The sequence below is a fragment of the Pangasianodon hypophthalmus genome, chromosome 6 (assembly GCF_027358585.1).
Source record: "Pangasianodon hypophthalmus isolate fPanHyp1 chromosome 6, fPanHyp1.pri, whole genome shotgun sequence".
In the NCBI taxonomy this organism is placed as follows: Eukaryota; Metazoa; Chordata; class Actinopteri; order Siluriformes; family Pangasiidae; genus Pangasianodon; species Pangasianodon hypophthalmus.
This window is the reverse complement of record NC_069715.1, coordinates 21,268,748-21,282,737: the sequence shown is the minus strand read 5'-3', so window position 1 is coordinate 21,282,737 and position 13,990 is coordinate 21,268,748. Positions and strand designations below refer to the sequence as shown.

The 13,990-nt window shown below is 35.2% G+C and overlaps 1 protein-coding gene across 2 annotated transcripts in view; it reads left to right on the top strand.

Moving 5' to 3' along the window:
• LOC113526809 (latent-transforming growth factor beta-binding protein 4) overlaps nt 1-13,596 on the top strand; it is a 69,051-nt gene extending 55,455 nt beyond the window's left edge. For both annotated transcript variants that reach the window (XM_026914173.3, XM_026914172.3), the window contains 9 exons: nt 461-643; nt 3,307-3,378; nt 3,539-3,667; nt 6,243-6,386; nt 8,315-8,467; nt 9,275-9,509; nt 9,742-9,956; nt 11,872-12,021; nt 12,487-13,596. In XM_026914173.3, coding sequence (XP_026769974.3) covers nt 461-643; nt 3,307-3,378; nt 3,539-3,667; nt 6,243-6,386; nt 8,315-8,467; nt 9,275-9,509; nt 9,742-9,956; nt 11,872-12,021; nt 12,487-12,623 — 1,418 coding nt within the window. In that variant the 3' untranslated portion in view covers nt 12,624-13,596. The remainder of the gene's footprint in view (nt 1-460; nt 644-3,306; nt 3,379-3,538; nt 3,668-6,242; nt 6,387-8,314; nt 8,468-9,274; nt 9,510-9,741; nt 9,957-11,871; nt 12,022-12,486) is intronic.
• The last annotated feature ends 394 nt before the right edge of the window (nt 13,597-13,990 follow it).

Sequence of the window (13,990 nt, the reverse complement as noted above, 5' to 3'; positions counted from 1 at the left end):
AGCCCTCATTATTACAGAGTAACAAAAACAGTGGTATTGTAGCAATTGAATACAGAGCACTTCCTCTGAACTGAATATGGAAATAATACCAATTATAGTTATATTAATCTGTAATGGAGAAATGAAGGTGTTACAGCAGCAGGATAATAAGAATGTTGAAGTGCGTTAAATTATCTGAAAAAGACTGATCTGTACATATATGATATGACTGTAGAATACAAAATGAAACGTAGCACCATGATCTGAAAATGTGCAAAATGTGCAGAAGTTGTAGTGTGGAGTATCACAGGATCCATGTGCAAAAATAAGTAAAGAAGTAAATTACAGCAGTATGACATAGAAAGACTGCTGTATCAGCTAGAGTGCAAACAAAAGAGTTAGTGCAGTATGGATCAGAAACTCACCTAATGTATGTATCTAATCCCTCTGTTTATTTTGCGTGTGTGTGTGTGTGTGTCAGGGCCAGGGTCATCATCACTCCCACCTCAGCCGGGAGAGCAAAAAGAGTGTTACTCTAGAGTGGATCGGAGGGGCCAGTGTGCAGTTCTATCCTCTAATACGACTGTACAGGAGTGCTGCTGCACTGTGGGGCAAGCCTGGGGGCTCAGGTGCCAATACACTCTCTGCCCACAAGCTGGAACACGTAAGCGAACACACACAAACACAGGCTGTGTGATCATAATCAGGGGTGGCTCGTATAAATGAGGACGAAAGATATAAAAAAGGTTTTAAGGTGGTTTATTTTGGACTTTTTGTGGAGGCAAGCATAACACCACCACTAACGGTCACAGGAAAAATACAAAGAATGGTTTTCTTTCTAGTCCAGACTGACGATACATGGAGTGTATCAGTGACAGGCATGTAAATGATTATACAGAGTGAAACACACATTAGATTTATATGGTCTAATGGCTGTAATGAACGTGAACAAGGCAGATTATTTACTAATTTCTTTTCCCCAAAATTTCTACTGATTTTTACCAATGATTCATACAGGATGAGAAATATTACCAATGAAATAAAAATCTAATTCATGTCAAGTTAAATCTAAAGAAACATGTTGAAGTTAGCTAGTTAAAGTTAAAGTAAACTTAATGTTGGTTAACTTTAAATTTGGTAAATTTGCCAGCCAGTTATGTTTTCATTTGCATTTTTATTAAACATTGGCTAACCATCAGACAAATTCTAGGTTTGTTAGAGTTAGCAGAATATTTAATTAATTAATTAATTAATTAATTAATTAATTGTTCATTTCTGATGATTTAAAAATATTTACTTTTACTCTTGAATGCTCATGTTTAAACCTAGATCATTTTTGACTTTGAAAAAGTAGATTTTTGGCTCCATACTTCTTTTTAACTGAGTAAGATGTTGCCATATTACCCATACTTTACATAAGTTTCTCTGTACTTTTTACACCACTGGATATAACAGCACTAGTGGTGTTGTAAACAAGTCAAGGTCACATTCAGTAACCAAAACTATAGAGTTAAATACCATGCTGTGGTTAGAAAGTGACACTTTCTAACCACAAGACTTGTGGCTGAGTAACACACGGTGTCTGTGGAATATAGTCTGTAACTCTACATACACAAGGTGCATGAACAACATAAGTGTGTCTAATAAAGCAGTGCACAGAGTATGTAAAAATATAAACAGTGAGGAGAAATAAGTATTTGGACACTTCCATGTATATCCACTTCAAATTTCCATACATAAGGGCTTTTGACTTTGTACTTACAAATATGAATAAAAAGTATGTATTCATAACCATAAAAAAATATATGTTTTAAAAGCAAATTGCTATGGAAAAAAAATATTCAGAAACTATATTTTAAAATTTATATGTAAAGGTTACTTAAAAATAAATTAAGTTCTAGATATAAATGCTGCAAAACAACGTTCACTTAGTGTCATTGCTATAGTTGGGAAGATTTCTTGCGAGTAGCAATCAGTGAAGGTAAAGGAGCTTCCTAAAGTTCTCACGGGCAAATTTTTAAAGCAAAGACCTTAAACATCCCTGTCAGTACAATTGGTTCAATAATATGCAGGCGGAAAGTTCATTGAACCACAAGTAATAGTCCCAGGACGGGTTCAGTATGCAAACTTTCACAACGCACTCTCAGTCTAATGATAAGGAAGGTAAAAGAAAAGCCAGCAGCAAACCAAAAAGAGTTGCAGGATGACCTGAAAGCAGCAGGAACAGCAGGTACACAGAGAACAATAAGCAATGAACTACAGAGATGTGCTTAAGAAGAAGTATTTAGACAAATCAGAACTCTTCTGGAACAATGTACTGTCAGGCGAAACAAAAATAGAACTAGAATAGAAGGTTCAACTAGACAACGACCCCAAACATACAGCCAAAATAACTCAAGAAGGCTTTGCATGGCCTAGCCAATTTCCTGACTTAAATTCCATTGACAATTTATGGAGGATTTTGAAATTGCAAGCCCATCAGAGGGACCCTTGTTACATTATGGAACTGAAGATGATTTGCCAAGAGGTATGGTCCAAAACTGAACTATAATTCTGCAAAAAGATAATTACTTCTTACCGTAAACATCTAAACGGTCTAATTGCCAACCATGGCTTTGCAACAACATACTAATGTTGGTAATTTGTGGTGTCCAAATACTTTTTCCCTATAATTTTTTTAAAAGAAACATGTCATTGTTTATGCTTATGAATACATACTTTTTAATTCATATTTATAAGCACAAAGTCAAAAGACATTATGAGTGTAAATTTGTACATTTGAAATGGATATACTGTATGTATGCCGTGTCTGAATACTTCAAATTCAATTTCAGGTTTTATTTGTCACACACACAACCATACACAGTACGACGTGTAGTGAATGTTTTTTACGACTGTCCGTGACAGAAAATAGAATTTACATAGTGGGAACATATTAAAAGAAAAAGAAATGTGAGGATTTAAAGATGGTGGCAGCATCAATCTAATAACATGCAAATATGTGCAGTTGTTTTGTGCAATATAATGCTGTGTGACATTAAGCTGAGGTAGTTGTATGAAGTTGCCCACATACAGTATATAATAAACATTTATTTAGCTCTAGTCTTAAATTATTAAACGAACACTTAAATTAGACATTATTCTTAAATACTTATTCTCCTCATTGCGCACATGTTTATATGAATACACTTGGACCAGCACCACACACACACACTATTAAATGACTACAGTCAGTAACTGTACCCTTACAAAGTGACCTATGTGTTAAGTTTACCTGATAAACTGGCAACTAAGTGTGTGTACACACCTGTTTTATATTTTCCTCAGCTGAATTCCAAGCAATGTGTCCGAACGGACCCGGCTATGTGACTTCTGCAGTGGGGGCCTTCAGCTATAGGGGTAACACACACGCACGCACTCACACTCTCACACACACACACACACACACACACTTACTTTATATTGTAAATAGTAACTCTTCCAACACAAAGCCCTGTGTATATGTGTTTGCTTTGTTGTGCTTGTTGTTGCTGATTGGTGTGTTGTGGCATCACGGCAGACGTGGACGAGTGTAAACTCTTCGACCCGGATTTATGTAAAGGTGGTGTGTGTGTAAACAACATCCCTGGTTACTCGTGTTACTGCTCCAGTGGATACTACTATGACGTGAACTTAATGGAGTGTATAGGTAAGAACACATCGATCTGATTCTCTGTATTTATGGCACACACTGATATCATTTCATTATATCTTTATATAATGTACCATAGACCTTCTGACACAGTCTATATCTACTATAAACTCTGTTCTTGCTTTGTTTCTGCCTCTTTGTGTCTCTTTTTTTTCTCTCTTTTCATGTATCAGTACAAGTCTGTCTTTGAGATCCAGATTGTATGACATACATTATGTATATTAGTCAAGGCATGAAGATATATATATATATTTGTCAAGGTATGAATCAACTTTTTTTCTCATTTGGGTTTGACTCTCCCTCGTACCACAATGCTTTGTCTCATCTCCAGAGATTTCATTCCTGCATAATAGAGTCATGTATAGACAGAATGCCTATTATTAATTGGCGCTATACTATAAATCTCGATGCCTAAGAGGCTACTGAGTGTAGATCACTATAGATCACTCAAAGCCAATGAGATCAATTTAGAAATGCAACATATTGGGTAAAAAATAAATAATAATTTTTTAAAACAAAAACCTGACCGTTCATTATGTTGAGTGATTTAATATTGTCACCCATCCACATCATTTACCTGCATTTGGCATTATTATATGTTAATTTTACACACTGGTTGTACTAGTGGATCTGACAGCATACACTTTTAATTTTACTGCCACTCTTTTTTTTATTTTTCCTTTTTTTTTTTATTTTTCTGTCCATTCATTGTTTAACATTTCATGGTCTTGAGGTTCATTTTGAGATATGGGACATTAAAGTTTTGAAATTCCAGCTAGCAAAACTCTGACATCCTAAAACTGACAATAAAGTCCAAAAGTCTGAGACCATATTGAAAATCTGGGATTTATTATTTTTTTTTTAAATTGGAAATCTAGTGCTCTCAGACTTTTGGACCCCACTGTATATTTACAGTTTAACAAGACCTACACGTTAAGTTTCCATCAAGTTTACTTTATGGAAATTCTGAGACTATTATTTAAGTGGATTTTTCAATAGTGGCCAAATGCAGATAGAACATTATTGTTCTGTAATTATTCTCTTAATCTCTTAATCTCAACAAATAAGTAATAAATGGTATAACTCACTAAAGAACCTACTGAGCCTATTAAGACTACTTTAAGCTTATAAATGCTTTTCAATAAGTTTTATTTTTCTTAGTGTATTCTCTAAGATCTAAGATACAAAATATGTCAAGTTTTAAAAACTGAAGTTATTCTTAAACAAGATATTTTAGCTTGATTTTTTTTTTTTTTTTTTTTGCAAAACATTTAACAATATTAAAATGCATTAGAACATAAAATACAGGTTTCTGTGCAGCCACACAAACATGTCTTTCAATCTGCTAGCTGACCTTCAATCCCCAGTTGTGTCAGTAATGTCAGTAATAATTAATGCTAATATTACCTGATTTAAGCCACAATATTATTTATATGCAGTGCTGAATACTCTAATGTGTCAGAATATTTATACCAGTGAGTATACTAGACCTATACTGTGGATGTTTTGTATATTTGCTATTGATTACTCATATGGAGCATATATATATATATATATATATATATATATATATATATATATATATATATATATATATATATATATATATGCTTCATATGGGTGTATGTGGCGATCCATATAAAAACCGAGTTTATCTGTGAGATTAAAGATAGAATTTTGATTTTGATTTTTTTCAAATATTACACCAAAAGCTTTCCAAAATATTATAATACTGAGGTCATGATTTGTTGTATCACATCCACACATGTGCAGTCATTTATGACCACAACAATAGCAACAGAGTTCAAATAAATAACCTGGACAATACCAACCAAACTGACAATACATCTGTGTAATAACAGGAATTTGTGCTAGCACCTTCACACATACAGAGTCCTCTATCCATAGCTTTTATGAATTTTTAATACAGAGAATCTTTAATTTGGTCTCATTCTTTCTCTTAGTTTCTCCCATACTAGTGACTAAACTGGAATTACACATTTAATCTTACCCTCACCTTCCATCTCGGGCACGCTTCATACTTTTCTCAAAATCTAAAATCATCATCTAATGTCACATCACCAAAGTCTTACATCAGTAAGTTTACTTTAGTTCTCTTCCCCCTCATTCCTCTCTGTCTCTCCCCTTACATCCATCTCTTTCATTTTATCTGACAAGGACTAGACACTCACAGCTGAGTTAACATCTGCTCCCAGTTGGAAACAAATCAACACTAAAAATTCATTCAACGCTGGGAATTTGGCCCTGCTACTCCTTTCAGTCTGTCTCTCTGTCTGTCAGGATCTCTGTACATCTGATTCATTCACTCTGTTCACTCTTTGTCTTTTTAAAGTTTATGATCAGAAGGTAGTTAGTTTCTTTATTCGTTCCTATCTTAGTTCGGGTTTATTCAATATGACGTTTTTCACAGGGCTTTATTCAGTACATAAAGTGAAAACATAACACAATAATAATAATAATAATAATAATAATAATAATAATAATAATAATAATAATACTATGAATGTGAATAATATGAATAATAACAGTATATGTGTCTCTCTGTTTGTAGACAATGATGAGTGTGAGAGTGGGGATATGTGCCCGGGTGGTCAGTGTGTGAACACACTCGGTTCATATTACTGCAAGTGTGAGCCACCTTTAGTGCTGGATAACACACAGCGCTCCTGTGTCAACAATTCAGGCCTCACTGTGGGTAAGAGACATTCATATTCATTTATATGATTACATTAATATATTAAGTATAGTAAATAGTAAAGAATAAAACTAGTATAGTAAAGTAAACTGTAGTATTCTGTTCACCATATGAACAGAACAAGGAAAAGCTAATAACAGTAATTACCAATCCAATAAAGTCTGCTCCCTGTGCCTCATTTTGCTCTTTTTATTTCAATTAAAGACTTATTTGTCAAAATATTAAAATGGTTGTCAAATAAAGGATTGAGAATATAAAAATGTTGAGTATGTTAAAAGTTTAAACACATTACATTTTTTTAATTGGCAAACACTGGGAATATTGGAAGTTTGAGAACATTTAATAATATTACCTTTGAGAAGACTAAAATGTTGAGTAATATAAAACAGTAAATAGACCAAACTTGGGGAATATTATAAGTCAGGAAAATTTTTCAAGTTAGACATATTAACACATACTTTAACCACTAGGGAATATTAGCAGTTTATTGTTATTATGTTTGTGACTGTTACAGTTTTGAAGATTTGGACATATTAAAAATTGTTAAATGTAACATTTTTTTTGTGGAATAAAATGTGCCAATTTGCTCAAGACAATATAAATAACAATGAACAGATAGTAATGAATATAATTGGTAAGAAATCTCTGTAGAAAGGTCTAAGTAAAGCTCTTCTGTGGCAATCGGTATGGCTCTTTGCTGGTCTGAGTCTCTTGCTGAAAGTACTGCGGAGACTGCATAGTGTGTTAAGCAGTAGGTGAGCAGTGTTGTCCATAATGCTGAGGAGTTTTTGCAGGATTCTCTTCTTACTCGCTACGACTTATACAAGTTCTTACCATGTACACATCCATTTCCTTTAGGTAATCTGCTTTCCTTGAACCTCCCAAATACAGCATTAAATAGAGATAGATTTGCTTATCTAAATTTCCTCTAGGTGTAAATGAGCAGGTGTGTGTGCGTGTGTGTGTGTGTGTGTGATGCTCTGCAATGAACTGGCTTGCCATCCGGGGAATCTGTGCCAGCAGATTGCGCTTAGCAAAAAGCATATCTTTATCAATTTTCTTTAATCATTGCAATTCAGTGTAGTAGGATTTATTGTTTACTTTCTATTTGTATCTGAATCTTTTCTAATCCATTTGTAAAGCACTTTAAACTTGATTCATTCGCTCATTCATCTTCAATAACGGCTCTATCCCGGTCAAAGTCGCAGTGGATCCGGGATGGATCTGGTGCGCAAGCTGGGAATGCACCCTGAGAGGGACACCCGTCCATTACAGGACACCACACATACACGTATTCACATCTAGGGCCAACCTTCAGGCAGGTTTGTGGGAGGTGAGGCGACTCAGGTGCTTGTTTGTCATTTCGAGATTGGACTTCTGCAACTCGCCTCTGGTAGGTCTGCCTCTGAGCACCATTAGACCTCGGCAACTGATCCACAATACAACTGCACGACTTGTTTTCAACCTTCTCCCACACCACCCCATTGCTACACTCCCTCCACTTGCTTCCTGTAGCTGCCCACAACAGATTTAAAACACTAATGCTCACCTACAAAGCAAAAAAAAAACAGACCAGGACTGACCTACCTGAAAGCAAGGCTGTTCCCTGCTCTGGTGCCTAGGAGGTGGAATGAACTTCCCCTAGATGTCGGAACAGCTGAGACACTGGCTATCAACAACTAAAGGCCTACCTCTTCATGAAGTACTTAAATTAGCACTTTGTTATTTAAAAAATCCTTGTCTTGTGTTTTTCATACTATTCTAATCCCCCAATAGGGTTTTTAGACTGATAGTACTCTTAGTCCCTGACTGAGCTCAGGATCGAAACCAGAACCCTGGAGCTGTGAGCTGGCAATATTACTCTCTGCTCCACTGTGCCATCCACTATAATAATGTTGTCTGCTCTCATTCTTTCTCTTTCTCTCTAGATGAGAACCTCTCATTCTGTTGGCTGCATGTAACAGCTGATCTGGTGTGTCAGAGACTTTTGCAAAGAATTCAAATGACATTTGCGGATTGTTGCTGTTTATATGGAGAAGCATGGGGGCTTCAGTGTGCTCTGTGTCCCCGCAGAGACGAGGGTAAACGTATACACACAAAACACACACACACACACACTCACACACACACACACATACACATATACATACACACAATGAATTTTTTTTAAAGTGTTCAAAGTAAAACCTGATTTTTTTCAAATGAACACAAAATTATTAGTGATAAGAATATATGCAACACCCTACAACTTTTTACTTTTTATTTTATTATATTTAAAAAATGTTAAAAGAACTCCATATGCTATAGTCTATGTATAGTATGTATACATATGTATAGTCTAGAAACATATAGTATATGTTTCTGAAGAGTAAATATGACATCCTCAGAGGATCCTCAGGCAGAGTCTGGTATAAACACTCAATATAGCATTGTTTGCTCTTTTTATCACTTATCCCATCTTCTGTTCGTCCACACCACAACTTTTACCCCTGGGGCAGGAGAAAACATCACTTTATTGTAATACTGAGGGGTCTGTTTGAAATACCGGTGTCTATTCCAGTTTTCTGTCGCATAAAGTCTCATTGTACACTACTACTGTTGTTTTTTTTTTTTTTTTGTGGGTGGTGATTCACATGTTTACATGAAACAAATTGAGAAAAAAAAGTATAAGACAAATGTTTTGGTTGATCCACTTCAATGGGTTGTACAAAACAATTGAATCAGTTAACATATTATGTTGTAATGCCAAGCACTAACTGAAAATACTAGATTGTTCTAAAAGAAAATACAATTTGGTTATGCAGATGATCGAATTCAACGAAACACATGGTATATGTGTGTGTGTGAACTGGATCTTTGATAATAATGTGTTGTTTTTATTTTCTCAGAGGAATATGAGACAATGTGCAGCTCTTTCGGTCCTCCTCCAAACTCTCCTCGGTATACAGAGCGTTTTGCCCCACTGCCGGGGGGAGGAGGGGGTTACAGAACGCCGTATGCTGCCCCCTTTTACCCGGACTTACCCTCGTTTGATTACAATGACTACGGTGCAGGAACAGGACACAGATCTGGATTGAGGACAGGACCTGACTCATATACCCCCTTCATGCCTCCTGGACTCGGGTAGGCAAGCAGTGTTTGTATTCAGTACAGTAGGTCAGTTCTATTGAAATTCAGAGTAGCATTACTGGCCACTGACATTACTACTACTACTACTACATTTACATTTACATTTATGGCATTTGGCAGACTACTACTACTACTACTACTACTAATAATAATAATAATAAGTCAATTATTGAAATGAAAGTGTGAAAAGTGACACAACAGCATCAATATATTCTTACTGATCCAGCCCCAGGCGTTACTATGAGGAGGAAGATTATGACTCAGCTGCTGCTCCTCCATTTGCACCAGATCCTCGTACCGAACGCTTCTACGGCTCAAGCTTTATCCGACCCTCCCTCACTGAAGGTGAAGAAGACGAGGAGTCATGGAGAGGCCCTGCCCCTTTCCCACCCTTCACTGACAGAAGACCAGGAAGTGAAAGACCACGGAGAGTCTACGAAAGTGCGTACACACTCCTAGCATTCATTTCAGTTTTTCAAATCTTATTTCATTTATTAGTTATAAATTAAATTTACTAAAATTATTTTTATTTGTTTTATTTGTTTTAAGTAATATTCATTTTATTAACATTTAAAAAGACATTTCCTAATAAAACAGCACAATAAAAACACATTTTGAATAATTTTATTAGTGTTAAGAATATATTCAAACACTACAACTTTTTAATTATGTTTTGATATTTCTATTTCCATATTACCTAATTTACCTTTTTTATATTAAAAAAAAAACTCTATATGCTATAGTCAAATTTTATTATATTTTATTTGTATGTGAAGTATTCCCATTTGCTCGTTGTTATGTCATTGTCATGTCATGTACAAATAGCAAAATCACTGTTACGTGACGCTCATCTTCCAGCTATAATCATCAACCCCAGTGACCCAGGTGGCCTAGACGGTCCTCCACTCAGTCGTAGAACCACAGTTATACACGTAAACTTATGTTCTACTTACTTTCATTGCAGACTGCTAGGAACTCGCGTAGGCCACCAGTTGTCACAAGCGTTTGCGACACAAATGGATAGCGCACCTTGCGAGAGAGCACTCATAAATAAAGTCAGTGATGCAGCTATCCAACAGCTTGTTAAAATCGTGATATTCTTTCCATAATCAAATCACACTAAGCTAGCAAAATGTTATACATCCAATGTTAAACTGGCTCCAATGTGTTAAACTAACGTGATCTTTGTAGCAGGCGCCAGGGAAGGAATTAGAAAATAGCCTAAATACAAATTTCCACCTTGTTTTTGTAAAATAGATTTATGTTGTTTTAAAGTTAAGATGTTAGAGTATATTATTGGCAGAAAAACATTTTTGTTTCTTGGTCAAAAAAAGTTTTTTCTAATTTTTGGCCGTTTTTCCTAGATGGTTTTACCCAGTCACCCATTTAATAGGTGCTGCAAGATTACCTAGTTTTATTAATGAAAGAATAAAAAGAATACCACCCCTTGTTTTATTTTCTTTAGTTAAGTACTATAAAATATTAATTGCTATTTATTATGATTCTTTATTCACTTTTTTTTACTTTTAATTGGATGTCCCAAATGGCAAATTTGTATGTTGTGAGGAATCAAAGCAGTACACCGTATTTTACAAAAGATGCTTGTTTTCATGTGCAAAAACATGAATATTGCCCCCCAGTGGCCAATCTGAGTGAGACTGTAGCAGTCACTAGTGGGTCCCTAGAGGAACCCACCACTCAGGTTTTGTAACAATAGGTCAATGATTAAACTGTCAAATGCCTGCTGAACACTGATTAGCCAATGGAGGCTATGTTTGTTTTTTTTTTAATGATCAGGTCATCATCAGGTAAACACTTAGATGAAGTCTACAGATAGATTTCAGCTCAATCAGACTTATGGTATATCATTATTGGGGATCACACTCTTCTGAGTAGTTTTTTTAGAATCTTAGGACTAGTTCGCAAAAGTATATTTTGCATACTATGTAAATGAGCCTAAAAATCTAAGTGGGTGGAGTTAAATGTTTCTTGAGGCTTTGTTGTTTAGGAGAATCCAGGGAATAAGTGGAATAAATTTAAGTGGACTTTTCAACATAGGACTAATGGTTCATGAGATATGGGCCAAAATATAAAACACTTCGCTATAGCACCACCATTAGGCCGATCAGGCCCATCTGTCTTGCCTGAGTAGCGGGATGGAATACTACCTACTGACCACGTTTCATGTTTGTGCCTCCTATGGATTGGTCTCCATGATCAGTTTTAGTGGAGAAAAATAATAATAATATGAAGAAGAAGAAAAATCCTAATGAAAATAATAGGGTTCCAGGCACTACATGCCCATAATAAGCAAAGTCCTGATGGGTGTGTGTGTGTGTGTGTGTGTGTGTTTCAGGGCCTTACGAGTCATTCGCTGGCCTGCCAGAGTTTGAGTGTGGTATACTGCAGGGCTGTCAAAATGGCCGCTGTGTTCGTGTAGGTGAAGGATACACCTGTGACTGTTATGATGGATATCAGCTCGATATCGCCTCTATGACCTGTAAAGGTAACACCGCCTTTATTTATATCAGAACCGTGCGATGTGTGACAATATCCTGCTATGATTGTAAAGTCTGATTTGGTTTATTTATTTTATATTTGAAATCTATAATATAATGATAATAATATTAATAATAATAATACATTTTATATATACAGAGTTTGTTGTATAAACTGGGAACTGCTCTTAATAAAAAATAAGGGACCTTTATTAAGTAAAATTTGAAATAACAAAAAATAAGATTCAAATAAAAAATGAAACCTTTTAAGAAAGAAATAACCATAAGAAAATTAAGCAAAGGTATCAAAAATATAAAAATTAAAATAGGACAGCAAAATAGAACACAATGAAAATGCAACAAAATGAATATAAAAAAAAAACAAAAGACCTTTGAAAGCAGGAAACATTCTGAATCTTAAATCGTGTTTGTGTGTGTGTGTGTGTGTGTGTGTGTGTTTCACTCCCCTGCAGATGTGGATGAGTGTGAGGATCCAATCTATCCAGAGTGTATAAATGCACGGTGTGTAAACACAGAAGGTTCATATAGGTGTGTGTGTCTGAGGGGATTCATCGCGTCACGCAGACCAAACTACTGCATACCTGCTTAATCAAAAGACACACACACACACACACACACACTTACAGCAAGAATGCTGACTCAATTAGCTATTAACTACATCCTATTTTATTGGATTATTTTATTGACACTATAGTTTTTATCTGTTATGGCTGTAAATTGTTTTTTTTATATATATTTTTATATATAATTTTCCAGATATTACACAAATGCAATATACAAACCATTTAAGCACAAAACATTTTTACTCTGTAAAAGTTTGGCTATCTGAGATGCAGATTGAGACACTGATACAGTAAACACAAATAAGTAGAGTTTATTTGAACCCGGTTATGAATGCACATTTATTTGAATGTCATTAGATGTTATGTTTGATGAATGAACTTCAGTGTCATAGAGTTCTAAAGCATCTTTATGTTTGTGATTGTACGGTTGTGTATCGCTCATGTGTAACACAATGCACTGTATTTGTTGCCTTTTGAATTTGACAGTGATTAATTGTTTTTCAATGATGTTCGCTCATTGTATTGCCTTATATTTTTGATACAGCTAATTCAGAGGTGTCAAAAATAAATTTGCAAATATTATAGTTCATTTTCATGTTTCTTGTTCATGCCATATCATATTTCCTAATCTATAAAATAATCACTGTCACAACCCTAAAAGTAAAGCTGTGTCCCAAATGATGGATTTCATGACAAATTAGTGTCTTATTGCAATGTCTTCCATTTTGGCTCTGTCCCAAATGCTAGAATACATTTCTAGGTAGTGTTTGTACTAGAATATCCAGCATTTTAAGGCTCTGTGTAATGCAGTTCTGTCCTCGCAAGAGCAAGGACAGGGGCCCTATGGGACTGGGGGGGTGAAAGGGTTAAAGGAGAGTAGAACTATATAGGCTAACATGTCATTGATGCACATGTTGTATGCAGTTTTTGTACATTTATAAATTTTCGTTTATGTTCACAATCCAGGTGCATGATAATTACAGTTGTTTTTTTTTCCCACTTCCTGTCTCTGTCTCTTTCTGAGTCCCAGTGAAATCACAGCATTAGAAAATGTGTCTTCTCGCACCCTTTAGGAGCCAGTTTACCTGAGAGTTGCCTTGCGCCAGTCATAAAATACACCCTTGTTGTTCACTAACTCTTGAGTTTTGTCCCAAACAGGCACAGTGCCATACTATACAGTATGGCAAGACCAAATATGTAACATATTTGTACAAGAAGTGATGTAGGCCTACTATCTATAACATTCTGTTTAGTACAGAAGTATGGTTTGGGACAGATATGTAGTATATTGGCTATTAGTCTACTAAAAATTAGCAAGTTATGGATTGTAGCTTGTAAAAATAAAAATTAAAAAAATCCTTTATTTTTTTATGAGGACACAATGAGGATAGAT